Here is a 20,885-nt window from a genome sequence, read left to right as displayed (position 1 = left end):
TATGATGTATTGTTGTCTCTACCTTCTTGACCTTTGTGCTGTTGACTTTGCCCAATCATCGTTGTACCATGTTTTTGTGCTGCTACCATGTTGTGTTGCTACCATGTTGTTGTCATGTTGTGTTGCTACCATACTGTGTTGTCATGTGTTGCTGCCTTGTTATGTTGTTGTCTTAGGTCTCTCTTTATGTAGTGTTGTGTCTCTCTTGTTGTGATGTGTGTTTTGTCCTATATTTATATGGTATTTCTTTTTTTTCTTTTTTTATCCCAGGCCCCCGTCCCCGCAGGAGGCCTTTTGCCTTTTGGTAGGCCGTCATTGTAAAAAAGAATTTGTTCTTAACTGATACGTCTAGTTAAATAATGGTTAAATAAATAATAAAAAAATAAAAAGAGGGAGGAAGGGATGAGAGAATGAGTAGAAAGAGGGAGAAGGTGGGTGAGATAGAGAAGGAAACAAAATGCTTGACAGTGAATGGAGAGAGATAAAGAAGGAGAAAGGGAATAGGGAAATATAATGAGTAAATAGAGAGACAGAGAGACACATTAAATGCTTGGCAGGGAGTGTGAGGCGAGGGAGACAGGGAGAGTGGAGTGAGACTGCTGCATAGTTACTGCCTAGCAACAGACTATCCCCTTGGTTATGAGTCTTTTTCTAATTTACAGTATAAGTTTAGAAAGATTCTCTCATCTCTGGGATCAGGGAATAGAGGAGAGTAGGAGGTGTGAGAGAGAGAAGCACACATCCAGCAGGAGAAGGACACATCCTTAATTACTTGTCCATATTTAAACAATACAAGCTAAAGCCTTTGAAGTCTGCCCCTTCGGTTATTTTATTGTTTGAGTGCATTAGCAAGAAACACACAGAAAACTCCTGAACTGAATGTATAGAGAGAGAGAGAGAGAGAGAGAGAGAGAGAGAGAGAGAGAGAGAGAGAGAGAGAGAGAGAGAGAGAGAGAGAGAGAGAGAGATAGCTATGATCCCTTATTGATGTAACTTCTTAAATCCACTTCAACAAATGTAGATGAAGGGGAGGAGAATGCTCTTGAGACAACTGAGACATGGATTGTGTATGTGTTCCATTCAGAGGGTGAATGGGCAAGACAAAATATTTAAGTGCCTTTGAACGGGGTATGGTAGTAGGTACAAGGCGCACCGGTTTGAGTGTGTCAAGAACTGCAACTCTGCTGGGTTTTTCACGCTCAACAGTTTCCCATGTGTATCAAGAATGGTCCACCTTCCAAAGGACATCCAGCCAACTTGACACAACTGTGGAAAGCATTGGAGTCAACATGGGCCAGCATCCCTGTGGAAGGCATTCAACACCATGTAGTCCATGGCCTGATGAATTGAGGCTGTTCTGAGGGCAAAAGGGAGAGAGAGCTCTGGGACACATTCCATCACCGTTAGTCGTCATAGAAAATGTGATAATATAAATCCAAACTGTTCAATCAGTGACATCATTTAGAAAAGTAAGATGCGACTCATTGAGAAATCACCTATGTAAGCAATGCCATATTCCAGAGCTGTTGTGTAAATTGTATTTCATATTCATATCCTAGATAACTATCATTCCAGAATCAATTCTCAAGTTACACATTAAAGGTTGGACTAATTGCAGACATGTTCAAAAACACTCCCGAGTGGCGCAGCGGTCAAAGGCACTGCATCTCAGTGCAAGAGGCGTCACTACAGTCCCTGGTTCAATCCCAGGCTGTATCACAAAGGGCGGTGTGCACAATTGGCCCAGTGTCGTCTGGGTTTGGCCGGGGTAGGCTGTCATTGTAAATAAGAATTTGTTTTTAACTGACTAGCCTAGTTAAATTAATTTTTAAAAATAATAATAAAAAGACATACAATTTACATGCTGAGCAGACAATGGTGACATCTATTCAAAAACCACCTCAGGTCAAAAACATAATGAGCCTATTGAAGTCTCTCTCTACTGTTAACATTCATGGAGATAATGGTATCTTCTCTTTCAGGGGCACAATTAACAGTCTGAGGAAACGTAGCATTATTTCTCTAATGATCATGCAGTGACAGGGCAAGGAGGTGTGTGTGTGTGTGTATGTGTCCGAGACAGCGCACTATCAATGACAGTTGGTTCCAGTGCCTGTCAGCCCAGTTTCTGTGTGAGAGAGATACAGAATAGCTGATCAGATACATCTGCAGTGTTGTCGTTGAGGTCTGCAGGGAGCCTGGCAATACTCAACACTTTGTTACTGTATCCTGAAAGTGTCCACACAGACAGACTTGAAAACAACAAGGATAAAAAAGATATTCCTCAGTTTGTGTGTGTACACTAAGATAGTAGCTTAGATTGAGAGTGTGTAACCTTCTTTTGTGTGGAAAGAGAAAGATAGACGAAACAAATAGCATTAGGTGGATAGTGGGTAAAACGAGAGGCGGTTGCTGCATGATTCTCATCGCTTTCTAACTCACCACTTCTCTCACACAGACACACACACACACACACAGTGCTCCAGCATATCCTGTCATGGCAATGTAGATGAACCATATAATTAAATGAATTTGATCAATCTCACTGTTTGTGATTAGAGAGGGAAGGAGAGAAAGGGCGTGATCAGCTACTTCTCTTCCAGTCTTGCATTCCATCACTTGTGTCACGTTCCTGACCTATTTCTGTTAGTTTGTTGTATGTGTTAGTTGGTCAGGACGTGAGTTTGGGTGGGCATTCTATGTTGTCTGTTTCTATGTTGGTTTAAGGGTTGCCTGGTATGGCTCTCAATTAGAGGCAGGTGTTTGGCGTTCCTCTAATTGAGAGTCATATTTAGGTAGGTTGTTTCACAGTGTTCGTTGTGGGTGGTTGTCTCCTGTTTCAGTGTTTGTCGCACCATACGGGACTGTTCGGTATGTTTGTACATCGTAATTTTTGTGTAGTCTATTTTTCCCTGTTCGTGCGTTCTTCGTGTTTTATTGTAAGTTCGTATGTCTAGGTTTGTCTACACATTCGTTTTGTTATTTTGTTAGTTAATTCAAGTCTAGTTCGTTTTCTGTCTTAGTTGTTTGGTCGTGTCTTTATTAAATCATGTCATTTCACAAAGCTGCGCCTTGGTTCAATCACTACTCCTCCTCTTCGGTTGAAGAGGAGGAGGACTACCAACAACTTGATCTTACAGTTTTTCTCAATTGCTAAAACACTAAAACCCATTGGCTGAACAAAGTTCTCAGTTGCCTGGACTCATTTAGCTAATTATGCAGTCTGTTGTCAATACCTTAAACCATTTCACACGGTAAAACACAATTTGCAGATCTCACTTAGACTTTTCAGCAAAACTCTAAACACATTCTCATTCTCAAAACACATTCTGCACTCTAATGCACACGTCATCCATACTGGTAAACACAAGTGGCAACAATCAAATACAAATAGAGAACACATGTCATTGATTGAACACAACCACTCAAAATTGATTTAACCTGTTTCAAATGATGCGACACAACCAATATAAGCCAGTTCAGATCGCAAACAGGTTGTTAAAGGTGGGAAGGAGAAAGTCTGAGAATGGATAGAAGAAACAATGTGAGAGGACGAGGACGAGTGCGTATGCGAGATGGGCGACGAGGTGGAAGAGGAGGAGGAGGGCAAGAAAGAGGAAGAGGAGGACGAAGAGGAAGAGGAAGACAAAGAGTGGAAATATCTGATGAAATTCGAGCAACAGTTATAGACCATGTTCTTGTCCATGGACTGACAATGAGGGTAGCAGGACATAGAGTGCAACCCAATTTGAGCCGATTTTCTGTGTCCACCATAGTAAGGACATTCAGAGAAGAGAACAGGTACAGTATACTACTGTATTTTTGTAATTGCAAATTTACTGTACTACACTATATGCAGCTGTTTCAATAGACATTTGTAAAGTTAATCACTGTATGTATTGTACTGCATGAATATGTTTTGTAACTGCACAACTACTTTTTGTAGAATTGCAAGGCTGCCACATGCAGGTGGAAGGACAGCTATATTCACTCGGGAGCAAGAGGCCGTTATAGTTGGCATGGTCCTTCAAGATAATGCAATACGACTCAGAGAAATCCAGGAACGACTGATACAAGACAACACACACTTCCAGGGAATCGACAGTGTGAGCATTTCCACAATTGACCGTGTCCTCCATCGTAACAGGATGCGAATGAAACAAGTATACAGAGTACCTTTTGAGCGCAACTCACCAAGGGTGAAAGAACTGCAAGCTCAGTAGGTGCAAGTAAGTGTACATTCAGAAACATTTACTGTAATCCAGATTGTCTACAGTACTAACACATACTATGTGAATGACATTACTCTTCAGTACATACAATGTATGTGAATCAGAAGCCTAATTGTACTCTACAGTATAGCACTGTCTCTGTACGACTTACAAAATCCTACATACAGTATATTGTATTTCTACACAGACAATATTTGACTTGGAATCCTTGGACAGACCCCATGAGTTCATCTTTGTCGATGAAGCACGCTTCAATCTAACAAAGAGGAGAAGGAGAGGCTGAAACATGATTGGACAGCGGGCCATTGTTGAAGTCCCTGGTCAACGAGGTGGCAATGTCACAATCTGTGCTGCTATCAGCAACCATGGTGTTCTACATCACCATGTTACACTCGGGCCATATAAGACCCAGCACCTTCTAAGATGTATTGCCAATCTAAGAGATATTTTATTTGAGCAGCAGGTTCAAGAGCAGCAGGGTCAAGAGCTAAATGAGAATCCCATTCCCACCTATGTGATAGTGTGGGACAATGTCAGTTTCCACCGAGCTGCTCAGGTAAGGGAATGGTTTAATATCAATGGGCAGTTTATGAACTTGTATCTCCCTCCATACTCGCTTTTCCTGAATCCGATTGAGGAGTTTTTCTCCTCTTGGAGATGGAAAGTGTATGATAGACAACCCTACACCAGAGTAAATCTGCTGCAAGCCATGGATGTAGCCTGTGGTGATATAGGTGAGGAATCATGTCAGGGCTGGATACGGCACACAAGAGGCTTCTCTTGCTTGTGATGTCGACGAAGTGGTCTGGCCTGACCCAGCCCAAAGACAAGAAGAAGCACATTGATCACATGTTTACTCCTTTGATTTTTGTCCCTTTTAGTATTGTATACTGTAGTAAAGTGCATTGTAGGCTGTATACTGTACAATGGACAAATTGTATGGCCCTGAACATTGTGCTTTCCATTTATTAACAGTACTGACTGCTCAATAGATTTTGACTGGTTGCAGGTTCATATCAACAAAGAACAAGAATTACAGTATCACAGAGACAAAGGACAAGTTTGTGAGATGCAGGGTACAGTACTGTAAAAATAGGGGTACAAGGAGGAGGGAGAACAAAAAACTAAATTGCAAAGAGCAAAGCAGAGTAGTAATTTCTGATCAATTTTGAGCTACTATGATAGAACATGTTTTCGTTCATCAAAAGACAATGACGGAAAAATATGAATATTTTTTTTGATTAAAAATCTACTTCTCCCAGAGAATTGTATGTTTTGAACAATGTGTTTCTATTTTTCGGTGTATTGTTTACTGACTGCTTGAGAGTGTATATCATTTTGATCACTTTGTTTATGATTTGAGAGCAGTGTTTGATTTTGAACACAGGTAAAACTGTTTCGAGGCGAATGTTTCATTTTGCGAGAGGAGTCAGAGGTTATGTAAATAGTGCTTGGAGATTAGGTTTTGTGTTTAATGTTTTCAGGAAATGGAGCAAGGTTTCAGAAATTGTGTTTTAGCAATTGAGAAAAACTGTTAAACAACTGCGACCAGGGACACAGGTTGCTCTGGGTCACACGTTCAGTTCCAGGTTTACTGCTGCTCTGCTCAAAAATACCACTACGAGAAACTAACTCCCTTCAGCAAATACATACAAAGATTGTATGAAGCTTTGTCTTTCAGTCCCACAGGCAGACCTCTCTTTCCTCACAGCTGACGTGTGTGTGTGTCTACACACAACTGACTTGGGCAGAGGGTTAACCCCTCCTAACAGCTGTGTTTGTCTCATGCTGTCCCACACTGATGCTGGGTCTGTAGATAAGACAGGACAGGAGAGGACAGCTGGACAAACAGACAGTGAATGTTTAAGGACTAGGCGTTCCTGTATTCACTCTCAGGGCGTTGGGGGGCATTGTCCAGTCCTGCTAGTACTACAGTGGAATTGTGTGCAAACCTTATCTCTCCGTACTTATGACAGTAGTTTCATGACATACAGTTATCTTGTTGTAAAGTTAAAGCGTACAGACTTTCGTAAAACAATGTAACATCTGCTTACACTGGGGTGCCAGCTTGATGAGTAGTATATTCTTACTTTTCAAATCAAATCAAATGGTATTGGTCACGTACACATATTTAGCAGATGTTATTGCAGGTGTAGCGAAATGCTTTCCTATTTACATTAGAGGAATTACATTGTTATATCCTGTTTTATAGCATAATATTTCTCCACATTCACTTGAAATGGGAGCTGCCTGGCACCAATATCAGTCCCATCTAGATACAGGACTGGTAATCTCCAGCTATATTTTAAGAAGAGCTGATCCTTCTCTAACCACTAACTCTCCAATGAACTTGGACAACCACACAATCACAACTTTCCTTGAACACACTGGGGATTTCAGTCAGTGTAGTCTAGAATGTGATGATAGTTTATTGGCTCTACTCCAGGCTGTGTGATGCTGCTGCCATTTGAATGTGATGGCGAGTATGTGAGCAGAGAAGGATTAAGCATTACGCAGGGAGAGTGGGATACTCGACCCATCCGGCCCATCTGTGTCTTGCTGTAATGATTCAGGCTGGTTTTATTATTTTATTCAGCTCTGTCCCCAAGAAGCCCCAGGTATAAATTAGAATCCACATCCACACCAGCCACTCTGGATTCCCCATCAGCCCCCATCCCCTACTCTGCTGAGCCCAGTGTTATCAAAGCCTTCTCTGAACATCGCTCTGAGTGACAGAGCTGCACTGAGGGGCACTGTTACCATGCCATGACTATTCAAGGAGACGCTACCAAAGAAATCCATTGTGTCACTATGCTAGTATTTCAAGGAGATAGAGCCAAAGCTCTGATTGTATTATCACTATGTTGTATTATTTCTATGATATAACTTTTCAAGGAGATATATCCAATGCTCTTAGGGGCCGATTCCGAACTGAGTTAAGCGTGAGTTATGCGTGAATGGAACGTGATTCCTTTTTTATGTACTTCTCTCTGTGTATTCTGACCTTGAACTTAAGCATGAGAACAGCATGCTATAAACGCAATCTCCGACTTTAATAGTATTTCAACAATGGTTTCACTTTCACAAGTGCCTCTGATTTAACAAATGATTGTACTTTATATTGATTATTATTGTAACAAATGCACTGATGGGGTCAAATTATATATAGCCTGTCAGGATGTTGCATGAATTCACAATGGAAAAACAAATTAAATCAAAAAAGTATTTATTACTCTCGCAATTTCACACATTTTAAACATATATTTCCCACATTCTACGCTTGACAAGCAGTTCCCCTGTTCCAGCACATGGCACTGTGTGCACGCTTGGTCAAGGCTGTGCGTAAATTTACGCTCACTCTCAAGCAAACGTTCAAAATGATGAGTTTCATACTTTGCATGGAAATGATCCGACGCATGGTTTACACAGATTTGTGACTACGAATGATGGATAAATGAGGCTCCAGGAGTCGAGGGAGAGGGTTTATAGCGAGGTCCTTTAGTGGGATTGAACTCGTCCATTTACCTGAGAATCAATTCCTTCTGGGGACAACCTTGTTGGGTGTGTGTGTGTTTGTGTGTGTGTGTAATGGAATGATATGCCATTTTGTTCGATATTGTTAATATTGTGGTAACACTTTACCTTCAGATGCTCTTGTACCTGTGTAGTAAAGCTGTAATTACTACGGCAATAGATGATAATTTAGTAATAGCTTTGTAATTAATTACATAGCGAAGAGGCAAAATGGTAGGCTATATAAAATAGTTATGAGTTTCACAGGGTTGGGAAGGTGACTTTCTAAAAGTAATCCATTAGTTACCTGTCCAAAATTGTAATCAGTAGCATCACTTTTGGATTACCCAAACTCAGTAACGTAATCTGCCTACTTTCCTTTAAGAAGCATTGGAAGAAGACAAAAATGTATATTACCAATTGAATGACATCTATTGCAGGATAAGCCAATGTTAGAGTTTACATAGCTGCCCATAAATGGATGTTGGATTTTACTACATGGGTTGGTTATTTAGGCTTCTTCTAACCCATTGCTTTCTACTGGGACGGCAGGTAGCCTAGTGGTTAGAGCGTTGGGACAGATCTTCAAGAATAGGACTTGGAAATATAGATTAGCTCAATTGTTTTATCTGAACATAACCTAAAAACTATGGACTTATTAGCTAACTACCACGGAGTGGTTTTGTTTATGATTTTATTGTCTTGGAGGACTGATTGGGCTGTCATGGGCTCGCATGCTTTAAGCAAAACCGAAAAGTGCTATTTGCATGTGAAAAACGTATTCACATCAGTTCACATCAGGCAATGCTTCTTGTAAATAGCAAACTCAAATTTTGTGAGTGTTTTTTATAGGGCAAGGCAGCTCTAACCAACATCTCCAATCTCGACTCATTGATTGGACTCCAGGTTAGCTGACACCTGACTCCAATTAGCTTTTGGAGAAGTCATTAGCCGTGGGGTTCACATACTTTCCCAACCTACACTGTGAATGTTTAAATGATGTATTCAATATAGAAAAATTGAATAATTTCTGTGTTATTAGTTTAAGCACACTATGTTTGTCTATTGCTGTGACTTAGATGAAAATCAGATCAAATTTGATGACCAATTTATGCAGAAATCAGGTAATTCCAAAGGGTTCACATACTTTTTCTTGCCACTGTAGGACTATTGTTTATGTTTTTGTTGGTGACACTTTGATATCTCGATAATTTGCAGCTGTTTAAGTTAATCAAGTGTGCGAGTTTGAGCATGAGTCCGTTAGGCCTATGGAATTTCTTTGGGAATCATCACGAATTAGATTGAGTAATAATCCCCACCCGTGGTCTTCTTAAATTAAACTTGTTTTTGACAGTATGGATCACAATACCAAGGAAGACAAGAACTCCCTCAAACTTTTATTTCACAGGCTGGGATCCGCACTATGCAACTGTTGCAAGAGAGAATTTTTCATTGGTTGTCCACTGGTCACAAAACTAATGATTGAAAGGCAGCTTAATCTTCTTCAACTCAACCATTATTGGGTTAAGTACTAGAGGTCGACCGATTATGATTTTTCAACCGATACCGATTATTGGAGGACCAAAAAAGCCTATACCGATTAATCGACCGATTTTTTTTTTTAAATGTGTAATAATGACAATTACAACAATACTGAATGAACACTTATTTTAACTTAATATAATACATCAATAAAATCAATTTAGCCTCAAATAAATTATAAAACATGTTCAATTTGGTATAAATAATGCAAAAACAAAGTGTTGGAGAAGAAAGTAAAAGTGCAATATGTGCCATGTAAGAAAGCTAACGTTTAAGTTCCTTGCTCAGAACATGAGAACATTTGAAAGCTGGAGGTTCCTTTTAACATGAGTCTTCAATATTCCCAGTTAAGAAGTTTTAGGTTGTAGTTATTATAGGAATTATAGGACTATTTCTCTCTATACCATTTGTATTTCATTAACCTTTGACTATTGGATGTTCTTATAGGCACTTTAGTATTGCCAGTGTAACAGTATAGCTTCCATCCCTCTCCTCGCTCCTACCTGGGCTCGAACCAGGAACACATCGACAACAGCCACCCTCGAAGCAGCTTTACCCATGCAGAGCAAGGGGAACAACCACTCCAAGTCTCAGAGCGAGTGACGTTTGAAACGCTATTAGCGCGCACCCCGCTAACTAGCTAGCCATTTCACATCGGTTACACCAGCCTAATCTCGGGAGTTGATAGGCTTGAAGTCATAAACAGCGCAATGCTTGAAGCACAATGAAGAGCTGCTGGAAAAACGCACGAAAGTGCTGTTTGAATGAATGCTTACGAGCCTGCTGCTGCCTACCACCGCTCAGTCAGACTGCTCTATCAAATCATAGACTTAGTTATAACATAATAACACACAAAAATACGAGCCTTAGATCATTAATATGATCGTATCCGGAAACTATCATCTCGAAAACAAGACATTTATTCTTTCAGTGAAATACGGAACCGTGTTGGTGAAATTAAATTATTCCTCTAATGTACTCATTAATTAAATTCAATCTGTCTATTTATAAGAATTTGTAAGATACTTATTAACATAAAATAGACAGGATACAGTCTTATTAAAATTAGATAATAGAATTTATTCTCGGAGCACGCTCCCATTTGATCATAAACAACAGGTTTATATACCAGATATGACGTCATAGGTTACAGAATAAGTCTCATTGTCCTGACAAATAGAAAACAGGTTCAAAAGTTCATTCCAACTTCACAGCGCACACACACAATATAATCTATTATCCTGAAGGCTCACTATAATTTATTACCACTTTAGCAGACAACTCAAGATAATGGAAGACCTAAAAAGTTACCCACAGCCTTATCTAAACACCTCAGGGCTAAGTTGGGTCAGTTCAACCATAGTTTAACGACCCTTTCTGCTTATTTTATAACCCACAACACAAATCTCTTTTCACCAGGCGTGCAGAGTTCAATTAGTTATAGTTTTATCTAAAGCTAGAATTTGTTTTAATTATTTATTAACAAAATTCCTAACAACCGTTACGTATTTTATCTAAAGGGTGGCATTCATAAGTCTAAATATTCCTGTTACATTGCACAACCTTCAATGTTATGTCATAATTACGTAAAATTCTGGCAAATTAGGCGGCCCAAACTGTTGCATATACACTGACTCTGCGTGCAATGAACGCAAGAGAAGTGACACAATTTCACCTGGTTAATATTGCCTGCTAACCTGGATTTCTTTTAGCTAAATATGCAGGTTTAAAAATATATACTTCTGTGTATTGATTTTAAGAAAGGCATTGATGTTTATGGTTAGGTACACATTGGAGCAACGATACGCACCGCATCGATTATATGCAACGCAGGACACGCTAGATAAACTAGTAATATCATCAACCATGTGTAGTTAACTAGTAATTATGATTGATTGATTGTTTTTTATAAGATAAGTTTAATGCTAGCTAGCAACTTACCTTGGCTTATTGCATTGGCGTAACAGGCAGGCTCCTCGTGGAGTGCAATGTAATCAGGTGGTTAGAGCGTTGGACTAGTTAACTGTAATGTTGCAAGATTGAATCCCCCGAGCTGACAAGGTAAAAATCTGTCGTTCTGCCCCTGAACGAGGCAGTTAACCCACCGTTCCTAAGCCGTCATTGAAAATAAGAATGTGCTCTTAACTGACTTGCCTAGTTAAATAAAGATTAAATAATGGTGTAAAAAATAAAATTGGGCCAAATCGGTGTCCAAAAATACCGATTTCCGATTGTTATGAAAACTTGAAATCGGCCCGAATTAATTGGCCATTCCGATTAATCGGACCTCTATTAAGTACACTTATACATTTGTGAACAACCATCCACAAGAACCATAATCCGTAAGGTGCAAATAGCTAAATGAGAGAGCAGCAGTGTAATTCACATCAATGCGCTATGTAATAAGTGATATTCATATCGCCCCGCCTGTAGGCTACACCACTGCTGTTGTCCTTACCTCCAAGCGTTTATTCAAATTGGATAATCTTTGGATGCTGACAGATGTTACACCATTGGATAACATAGCTTGGACTATAGACTACAAAAGCCTATTCCTGCTCTTTTCCCACGATCCATCAAAAGCATTTGGTGTGTCATCATAGTGGTCTTTGACTTGTGGTCAGACTCACTCAGCCGAACAAATTTACTGTAAATTTGCGCCTTTTTTCAATGCTGATTTGAATGTCACTGAGAAAACAGAAAGGTGTCAAGAAATGTTTTCGCAAACATCCTTTCTGAATGTAAAAATAATAATAGAAGTAAACTCGTTTTTAGTTAAGTATCTGAAATCTGATTACAATATTTTTGCTGGTAACATAAAGGATTAGAGTTACCTTTTTTTTGTAATCCGTTACTTGTAACGACTAAATGTGCATTTGAATATCCACGATGGATGTCATGCATAGAAACATAAATATGAACGCTTACATGCTTTAGTGCAAGGGTGGGAAACTCCAGTCCTCGAGGGCCTGATTGGTGTCACAGTTTTGCCCCAGCACCAGCTAACACACCTGACTCCAATAATCACCTAATCATGATCTTCAGTTTACAATGAATTTTGATTAATCAGCTGTGTTTGCTAGGGATGGAGAAAACGTGTGACACCAATCAGGCCCCCGAGGACTGGAGTTACCTGCCCCTGCTTTCTGTGTGTGTAACATAAAGCTATGCAGTCAGCCTGCTGTCCTCTGAGCATACAGACATTTCCTATTAGCCTCCCTCCAGACAGTACAGTAAAATGAAAGCGTGGCTGAAGTGTCCCTTGACTCGTGGTGGAATGAAACACTGTGCATGCCGGGCTGCTGCGTTTTTATCTGCTGCTCGTTTAACAGGGGATATTATCTGTGATAAACAGATGTCCGAGGCTGTGGGGAGAGGGAGGGGCGCATGGCTGCTCCTTGTCGTATCACACTGGCCTAAAGTCTTGGTGTGATACTTAGAACCCCTTTGTGCAATACTGAGAGAGAGGCTTCAAAACCAGGCTCTTTATCAAGCTGGTCCTCTTATGCCTTTGAGCAGACTAGATGACATGTCTGTGGGTAAACTGGTGTATTTTAAGTAGTGTTTGATAAATGAACGTGTATGAAGCTTCAACAAAAAGCTAACACATCCTTGCCACCACCCATGAAGATGGATGGGTTAGGATACACATAAACATACAACAAAGTTGAGTCAAGATCACTTTTGCAGAGAAGAAGCAAGCTGAAATCTTTAAAAAATAAAAATAAACACGACTTAATAAAGTCGGAACATTAACCTAACAAAAATGTGGTTTGTGCAGTAGGCCTAATAAATCATTACAACATATTGGCTATATGCCTGGCATGCCAAAGTTGTTCTTCTCAGACCATATTGTAATTCAAAACTTAAGCTTTGATAACAAAATTGATCAGTTGGTGTACCACTTGCGAGGCACAGCTGAGCATAAATTGAATTAATTTGCAAATACCAAGATTTTTTATTTTACTGGACTGATGGTACTTGCATCTGATGTTCATGGTGCTTTCAAGACAACTGGGAACTGGGAAAAAACTAGGTCAAATCATGACGTCGGTGATCTTCTGATCGGAAATCCAGAGCTCAAGAAAGATACCCGTTTCCGACTTGGAATTCCGAGTTGTAAGACCTTTCAAAACGATCTTTGCCAGTTGGACCTTGTTATTTTCCGAGTTCCCAGTTGTCTTGAACACACTGAAGTCGGAGATTTTCGAGTTCCCAGTTGTTTTGAACATTGCATTAGTCTCAGCGGAGAGGGAGAGAGCAATAGAGGGTCCGCCTCTCCCGGTCCCTAATTTCTCCTTCCTTTCCTCCGGTGAGACTGACCAGAGAGAGGGGACACCGTCGTCTATCTGATTGCGAAACTCGAGTCGCACCACATCTGTCTCATGCACAAATTCATGTTATTTCTATGACCAGAGAAAGTGAAATACTCCTTGACATTAAAATACACGATAAGCTGCAAATTATAATAAAAACGCAGGGCTATTGATACTTAGCTACTCATTCATTGCAGCGCCAGTGGAAGTAGGGAGAAGCACATTTTATGTTTTGTAATAGTGTTGAATAAAAACAGTGTTGATTGTGCTGAATAAAAACGTAGACGTGAACTCAGTCATAAAAACAGCAGGTCTTTGCTGTATTCTTTGACAGTCTCTCTCTGGTCAAGGTTTTAAAAGTTATTAAATCTCAGGTAGGTTAGTATCAAACATTGCTGTGGCCTGGGTTGTGGAAACTGTAGGCACGGTGATTGAGCTATCCGATTGGCCAGCGCAGTAGGCACACTGAATTTAGCCACAGATCTTCCAGTCAGCCTGGTAGGTGCAGTTTGTCTTTTCAGACTAATTAAATGGTTCAAAATGGAAACATTTTGCATGCCAGTGCGCCGGGCCTCTGAATCAAGTGCACCTACTGCCAACAGTGCAACACGAATTTTAAAAAAGGAGCGCAAGCCTTAATAGAAATGTTTGGTGATCGACTAGGAATGCCTTGAAGATCATTCCTAGGTGATCGACCGGTTGGTGACCACAGGCCTATTGAGCAGTATTTACAATGTAGTAATATGTGTGACGTTAAAGCCCAGATAAAGTATGTTTTATTTAATCTTTAAAGCACTGTATGTCTAATAAATCACTGTGTGTTTATTCCATGAAAATAACTCAAAATACTTAAATCATTTATTTTCCTGAGCCTCCTTTTGCCATTGAAATGCTCAGTCTGATCGTGTAGGCGTGTTAATACAAAGGTAAATATATTTACATACACAGACCTGATTGGCGGACAGGATTGTCTAGACTATATTCTAGTCTACCCCTCTTTCCCTTCAAAGTAGGAGGATACATATGCAAATAAAAGATGACCGGTCATTGACACCTGAAAAGACTGAAATTCCAGGTGTTTATCTCAAAAAGCTCTTACACTAAAAGAGCATTATCATAAATTTCACCATTTCAGAGATTCAGCATAGTGTGGAAATATATATATATAGTTCAGTTTTTAACCTTTTTGATAAAAATATAAATCAGGATGTTTAGTTTGTTTTTGTAGAACTTACTACAGATTATAAAGGAATCAATAGGACAGAGTGTAACGTACAAGACCAACAAACAAGCAGGGGGTGTCCACCATGGGTTACAGTCGTTTTCTTGCTGTGTGGCCCTCCAAGCATCACAGAAATAGCCCCTAAGGACATGACTGACATCCCTGCTATGGATGTACTCTTATACCTCTAGGGGTCCATGAGAAGAATGCCAAATCATTTCTCATTATCTTTCTTACAGAAAAGACACCCTATTGTGAAATAGTTTTGCCTTGCTTCCCAGACTTCTTGCTCTGGCCAAAAGCTATGCCACGCCCACGGACGTTAGTTTCTTCTCTGCAATGAGTCTGGATCTGAAACCCTCCCAGACCCTTCACCGAATGCAAACACATCCGGGGCTGTCTGATTGGTCCAGAAACCGATGGGTTGGGCCAGAGCCAGAACACACAACTAAGGTATAAGAACTGGAGACCGCATCCAAGATGTCCGCCCGTTATTTTCAAGGTAATCTACTCACGCCGACTCATGGACGGTCTATATCCGGGTGGCATTGGGTTTATACGGACCAACATCCCATGCGCACTAGCACAGGGAGTAGCACATGCAGTGGATGTCATCACGTTATCCAAAAACATGGCAGACAGTGGATGAATATAACATTTTAATACTGTCGGCTGTGAGTGATGGAAAAAAATCTCCCTGAGCTACAATTATTTGAATAATTCAATGGATGTTTTGTACACGAAGGTGATGACTAGAGTGTCTTTTTCACGATTTTTAAATCGGAGTTCTCTATGTGGCGTCTACGGAAATGGTCAGTTAAACTGCAGTACCAAAGCAAAACTGTAGCAGTCAAAACCGTGCTTCTAGACCGGAACCCTTGGCTCCTTGGAACACGTGGGTAAAGCTGCAGTTAGAAAATGTGTCATTGGCTTTGATACTCTAATTGGTTAGAGACGATCCAATTGCTGATGACTTTATTTTGTACAACACCACTGGTCACCACAAACGATTTCAATGATGGCAGTCTAGAATAAAGTATGTTGCGTAAGACAGAGCAGAGGAAGAATTTTGTGTGAGTTGTCAGGCTAGAAATAGTAGGCCTCAAGGTCCATTTTGAAAGTGCAAATGGGGAAATCATGTCCTTTCACTATTTGGGTTCAGAATGTATATCTAGGCTTAGTACATCTATATGGGCATAGGAGGCCTGTGTGGATCGATAAACACCTGAGGCAGAGGAACTGAACTATAACATCAACAGCACAAGAGCCTTGGAAATATTAGTATTCTCTCCATGTAACTAAAAATAAATGTCTGATACAGAGTCGAAACTGGGCACAGTAGAATAGTTTATAGGCTTCTGTTCAGATATAAAACAAGTTCAGATAAGGAAGAAAAACAATCGTTGGATTTATTTTAGAGCAGGTGACATAATCAAAATAGGGAAGTCATTATTCTCGGGTGGCTCAAGGTGTGCGAGGGAGAGCACTTACGAACTTGACAGTAGGCTACATGCCCTTGGCTCTAGATCAAAGCTCGAGTATCGCTTAGGTCTGGGCCATTATGACCAACGGCACATTCTGACCACCCGCACATTCTGCCGTGGTCATAGGGAGAGGGACATCTCTCCATGATAGGTAGCACCTCGTCAGCTGCTCCTATGAGTGATGGCATAACATCACTGGCTTAGGAACTGTCGGCATGTAGATGAGCTATAGGCTACAGAACAGTCTCTCCAGCCGACATACTCGTAGTTATTGTCCATGAGTATTCATAGCCCCATGAATTGGTTATTAAAGCACTCAGTGGAGCAGCTCGTGTTATTATACAGAGATAGCCAATTATGGAAAAATACATTCCTGGGCTGCATGCGCTAGCAGGCTATTGGAGGCAGCAATGCATGAACCAGTCACATGCTTTTAGACTCATAAAGGTGTGACGGTTAAGCGAGGTGCCAGCCTATATCAAAACAATATGCTTTTTTTTTTTGAGACTGCAATAGGTCTTTTCCTACAATGAAACAATGTGATAGTGTTAAAGCCCTCGTCTGCTAACATACTTTACTTATCTATGGCTGTGGGTAACCCGCCACAATATGCTGATATTATAATGCAATTGGTCCAATGCACCTCATCTGAATCGAGGGAGGAATACATGTATAGGCCGTAATGACATAAAATAAACTATGTAAAGTCAGCCCTTATTGCTGAATGTCAGGCAAAAAAACTTACCTTAGTAACCACATTCTGCATTAGTCCCGTATGCAGCTCAAACGTCCACTCCTTGCACATACAATGTTGCAGCTGCCTGGCTGTATTATTGTGGGTGCCATTGTAATAAACGTACGCCGCTGTTCGTGGGAAACTATTATTTGGACCATGAAATAAAGAGGAAGGAATTATAGTAAAATTAGTCGTATTTGCAGCTGGCGGAACACATGTATTGTTCGGTTGGGCAAGAAGGAATTCGTCAGAGTACTGGCTGAATCCAATAAATAACGCCGGAATCCATGTTAGCACGATTAGCTGTCTCTGATACTTCCCAAATCCCCCAAGAAAAGGCAAGACACAATCGTCGATGCGTGTGAGCAATCCTGGCGACTCTGTTTCGGGGGACACGAAGCCGTTCTCCGGTTGATGGTCCTCCGTCTCGAGCTGCACCACGGCCATCGCGGTTTCGCTCATGGATGCGTCTGTAGCGCAGCCGGGTTGGCAGTGTTACCCGTCGACTCCAAAATGCGTCAATGCCCCCGCTCTAGTGGTGAAAGCCGTGCGCAAGCAACCACTGAAATTGAAATAAGAGTCACTTCTTTATGATCTGGACTCCCTGTGCTCCTGTTTAGGTGGACTCCATGGACTATTGCCACTGAACGAAGAGCACTAGTCTACTTGAGTGACAGCAAGCAGCTTTAAATGTAGGCTGGCAAATTTCCAAATTTAGAATAAACAAGCGCGACAACATGGGAAGTTGTCAGGGATGTTTTTAATCACCAATATTCCCTTCTGCTGGATAGGCTACATCTCATTAGCATATAATTGTGCCGGAAAATGTGGTACATCGAGGGAGGAAGTTAAACACTGCCCCTTTCTCGAGCGCGCTACAGGTAACACACCTGTACAAATAGTGAAATACAGTCATGTGATGGTCTGTAAACATATAGCCTATTCCTTCTTCCCGACCACGTCATCCGATATATCGAAAGTTAAATGTAAATCAGACATGTTGAGTAATTTTCACAGCGGTGAAGTGACACGGACAGATTCTGTAATTACAGAATAGAAAGAAAGATAAAAACATTTAACCGGCTGGTAAACTAGAGGCGGAACTTTGAGCAACCCTCTGCCCATGTCTGTCGCTCACTCGCAGCAGTGCATACCCCGACAGGTTGCATAACACGGTTTTGGCTCTATATAGCGACAAAGATCTCCATTGTAATGTGTGTAGCCTAGGAGACGTTTAGTAGGCCCATAGGCCTGTCCTTATATTTATGACAATAGGAGGTCTGTCATAGTGGAGGGAAGGAGAAGAGAGGATGCAGTTGAGTTGAGTTGAGATTTTAATAAGGGGGTGGGCCCACTGTCAAACACACACACACAAACACACATGCAATGGGTTATTTAAGCAATAAGAACCAAGGGGGTGTGGTATATGGCCAATATACCACGGCTAAGGGCTGTTCTTCTGCACAACGCAACGCGGAGCAGAGGTATATTGGTCATACATCACAAACCCCTGAGGTGCCTTATTTCTATTACAAACTGGTTACCAACGTAAAAAGAGCAGTTAAAATAAATATACCACGGCTGTCAGCCAATCAGCATTCAGGGCTCAAACCACCCAGTTTATAATGTACTATTATACACAGAGAGATCTACAGAGAGAGAGATATTAATGTCATCTGTGCAGTATAGTCAGTCAACATATTATTTTTTAGAGCTTTACTACATTGTTATTTCAGTAATGATTAACTGTAACTCTAAGCTACAATGTCTTGTGTGGTCGGATAAAAAACTTTAGACCATGAGGAAAATCAAGAACTTATTAAAAATCAACAAAACAAAATCAATATGAAGTACATGATTTGATTTAAAGAGCAACTGCCTCTAAAAACCAACTTCCCATTTAGAAAACACCCTATATGACATCGATTTGAGTCAGAAACATTTATTCTACTGTGAAAATTGACTACAAAGTGTAAATAGAATAATTTTGGTCATAAAGTAAGTCTGGTCCAAAACAGAGTTTTGTGAGACTTACACTACCGTTCAAAAGTTTGGGGTCACTTAGAAATGTCCTTGTTTTTGAAAGAAAGGCACATTTTTTGTCCATTAAAATAACATCAAATTGATCAGAAATACAGTGTAGACATTGTTAATGTTGTAAATGACTATTGTAGCTGGAAACAGCAGATTTTTTAATGGTATATCTTCTTATGGCTGAAGGGGCAGTATTGAGTAGCTTGGATGAAAGGTGCACAGAGGTGCCCATATTAAACGGCCTGCTCCTCATTCCCAGTTGCTAATATATGCATATTATTATTCATATGGGATGGAAAACACTCTGAAGCTTCTAAAACTGTTTGAATTGTCTGTGAGTGTAACAGAACTCACATGGCAGGCAAAAACCTGAGAAGTTCCACTTCCTGTTTGTATTTTTTCTGGGCGTGCCAATTTTCACCCAAGCTCTCATTGAAATCACAGCGAGTCATTGATGAGTTTTCACTTCCTACGGCTTCCACTAGATGTCAACAGTCAATAGAACTTTGTCTGATGAATCTAATGTGAAGGGGGGCCGAAGGAGACAGGAATTAGTGATCACTGGCAGGAGGTGATCACGCATTGAACACGCGCGTTCACGTGAGAGTCAGCTCCGTTCCTTCGGTCAACTGAAGTCGATGAAATTCTCCGGTTGGAAGGTTATTCAAGATGTATGTTAACAACATTCTAAAGATTGATTCAGTACATCGTTTGACATGTTTCTACTGACTGTAACGGAACTGTTGGACATTTCGTCACGTTATAGTGGACGGTAGTGGACGCGCTTTGGGTTTGGCATTTGGTAAACTTGTTCAAAGTAGCTAATTTGACATAAATAACGGACATTAACGAACAAATCAAGCATTTATTGTGGACCTGGGATTCCTAGGACTGCATTCTGATGAATTCATCAAAGGTAAGGAAACATTTATAATGTATTTTCTTGTTTCTGTTGAGTCCAACATGGCGGCTAATTTGGCTATTGTTCTAAGGTCCGTCTCAGATTATTGCATGGTTTATTTTTCCGTAAGGTTTTTTTGAAATCTGACACAGCGGTTGCATTAAGGAGAGGTATATCTATAATTCCATGTGTATAACTTGTATTATCATCTATATTTATGATGAGTACTTCTGTTGAAACGATGTGGCTATGCAAAGTCACTTGATGTTTCTGCAACTAGTGAATCTAACGCGTCAATGTAAACTCAGATTTTTTTATATAAATATGAACTTAATCAAACAAAACATGCATGTATTGTGTAACATGAAGTCCTATGAGTGTCATCTGATGAAAATAATCAAAGGTTAGTGATTAATTTTATCTCTATTTCTGGTTTTTGTGAAAGCTATCTTTCGCTGGAAAAAATGGCTGTGCTTATTGTGGTTTTGTGGTGACCTAACATAATCGTTTGTAGTGCTTTCGCTGAAAAGCCTATTTGAAATCGGACACTTTGGTGGGATTAACAACAAGATTACCTTTAAAATGTTATAAGACACATGAATGTCTAAGGAATTTTAATTATGAGATTTCTGTTTTTTGAATTTGGCGCCCTGCACTTTTTTTTGTTTTTGTCATATCGATTCCGTTACCGGGATTGCAGCCATAAGAAGATATCTACAAAGGCGTACAGAGGCACATTATCAGCAACCATCTGTAACGGCTGTCTTCGGGTGAAAGAGAGGAGGACCAAGATGCAGCGTGATGATAATCCATATTTTAATTAGGATATTTAAACGACGAACAAAACAACAAACTGACAGAAGGAACCGAAAACTCTATAGTCCTGAACATGGGAACACAGAACA

At 40.3% G+C, this 20,885-nt stretch overlaps 1 protein-coding gene across 1 annotated transcript in view; it reads right to left on the bottom strand.

Annotated features, from left to right (window-relative positions):
- The window catches only part of LOC139550660 (solute carrier family 22 member 23-like), a 78,665-nt gene extending 60,526 nt beyond the window's left edge, over positions 1-18,139 (bottom strand). The window contains exon 1 of the mRNA XM_071361683.1: positions 17,055-18,139. Coding sequence (XP_071217784.1) covers positions 17,055-17,507 — 453 coding nt within the window. The 5' untranslated portion in view covers positions 17,508-18,139. The remainder of the gene's footprint in view (positions 1-17,054) is intronic.
- Between the last annotated feature and the right edge of the window lie 2,746 nt (positions 18,140-20,885).

Source organism: Salvelinus alpinus, chromosome 23 (genome assembly GCF_045679555.1).
Source record: "Salvelinus alpinus chromosome 23, SLU_Salpinus.1, whole genome shotgun sequence".
Lineage (NCBI taxonomy): Eukaryota > Metazoa > Chordata > Actinopteri > Salmoniformes > Salmonidae > Salvelinus > Salvelinus alpinus.
This window is presented reverse-complemented; position numbering and strand designations above follow the sequence as displayed.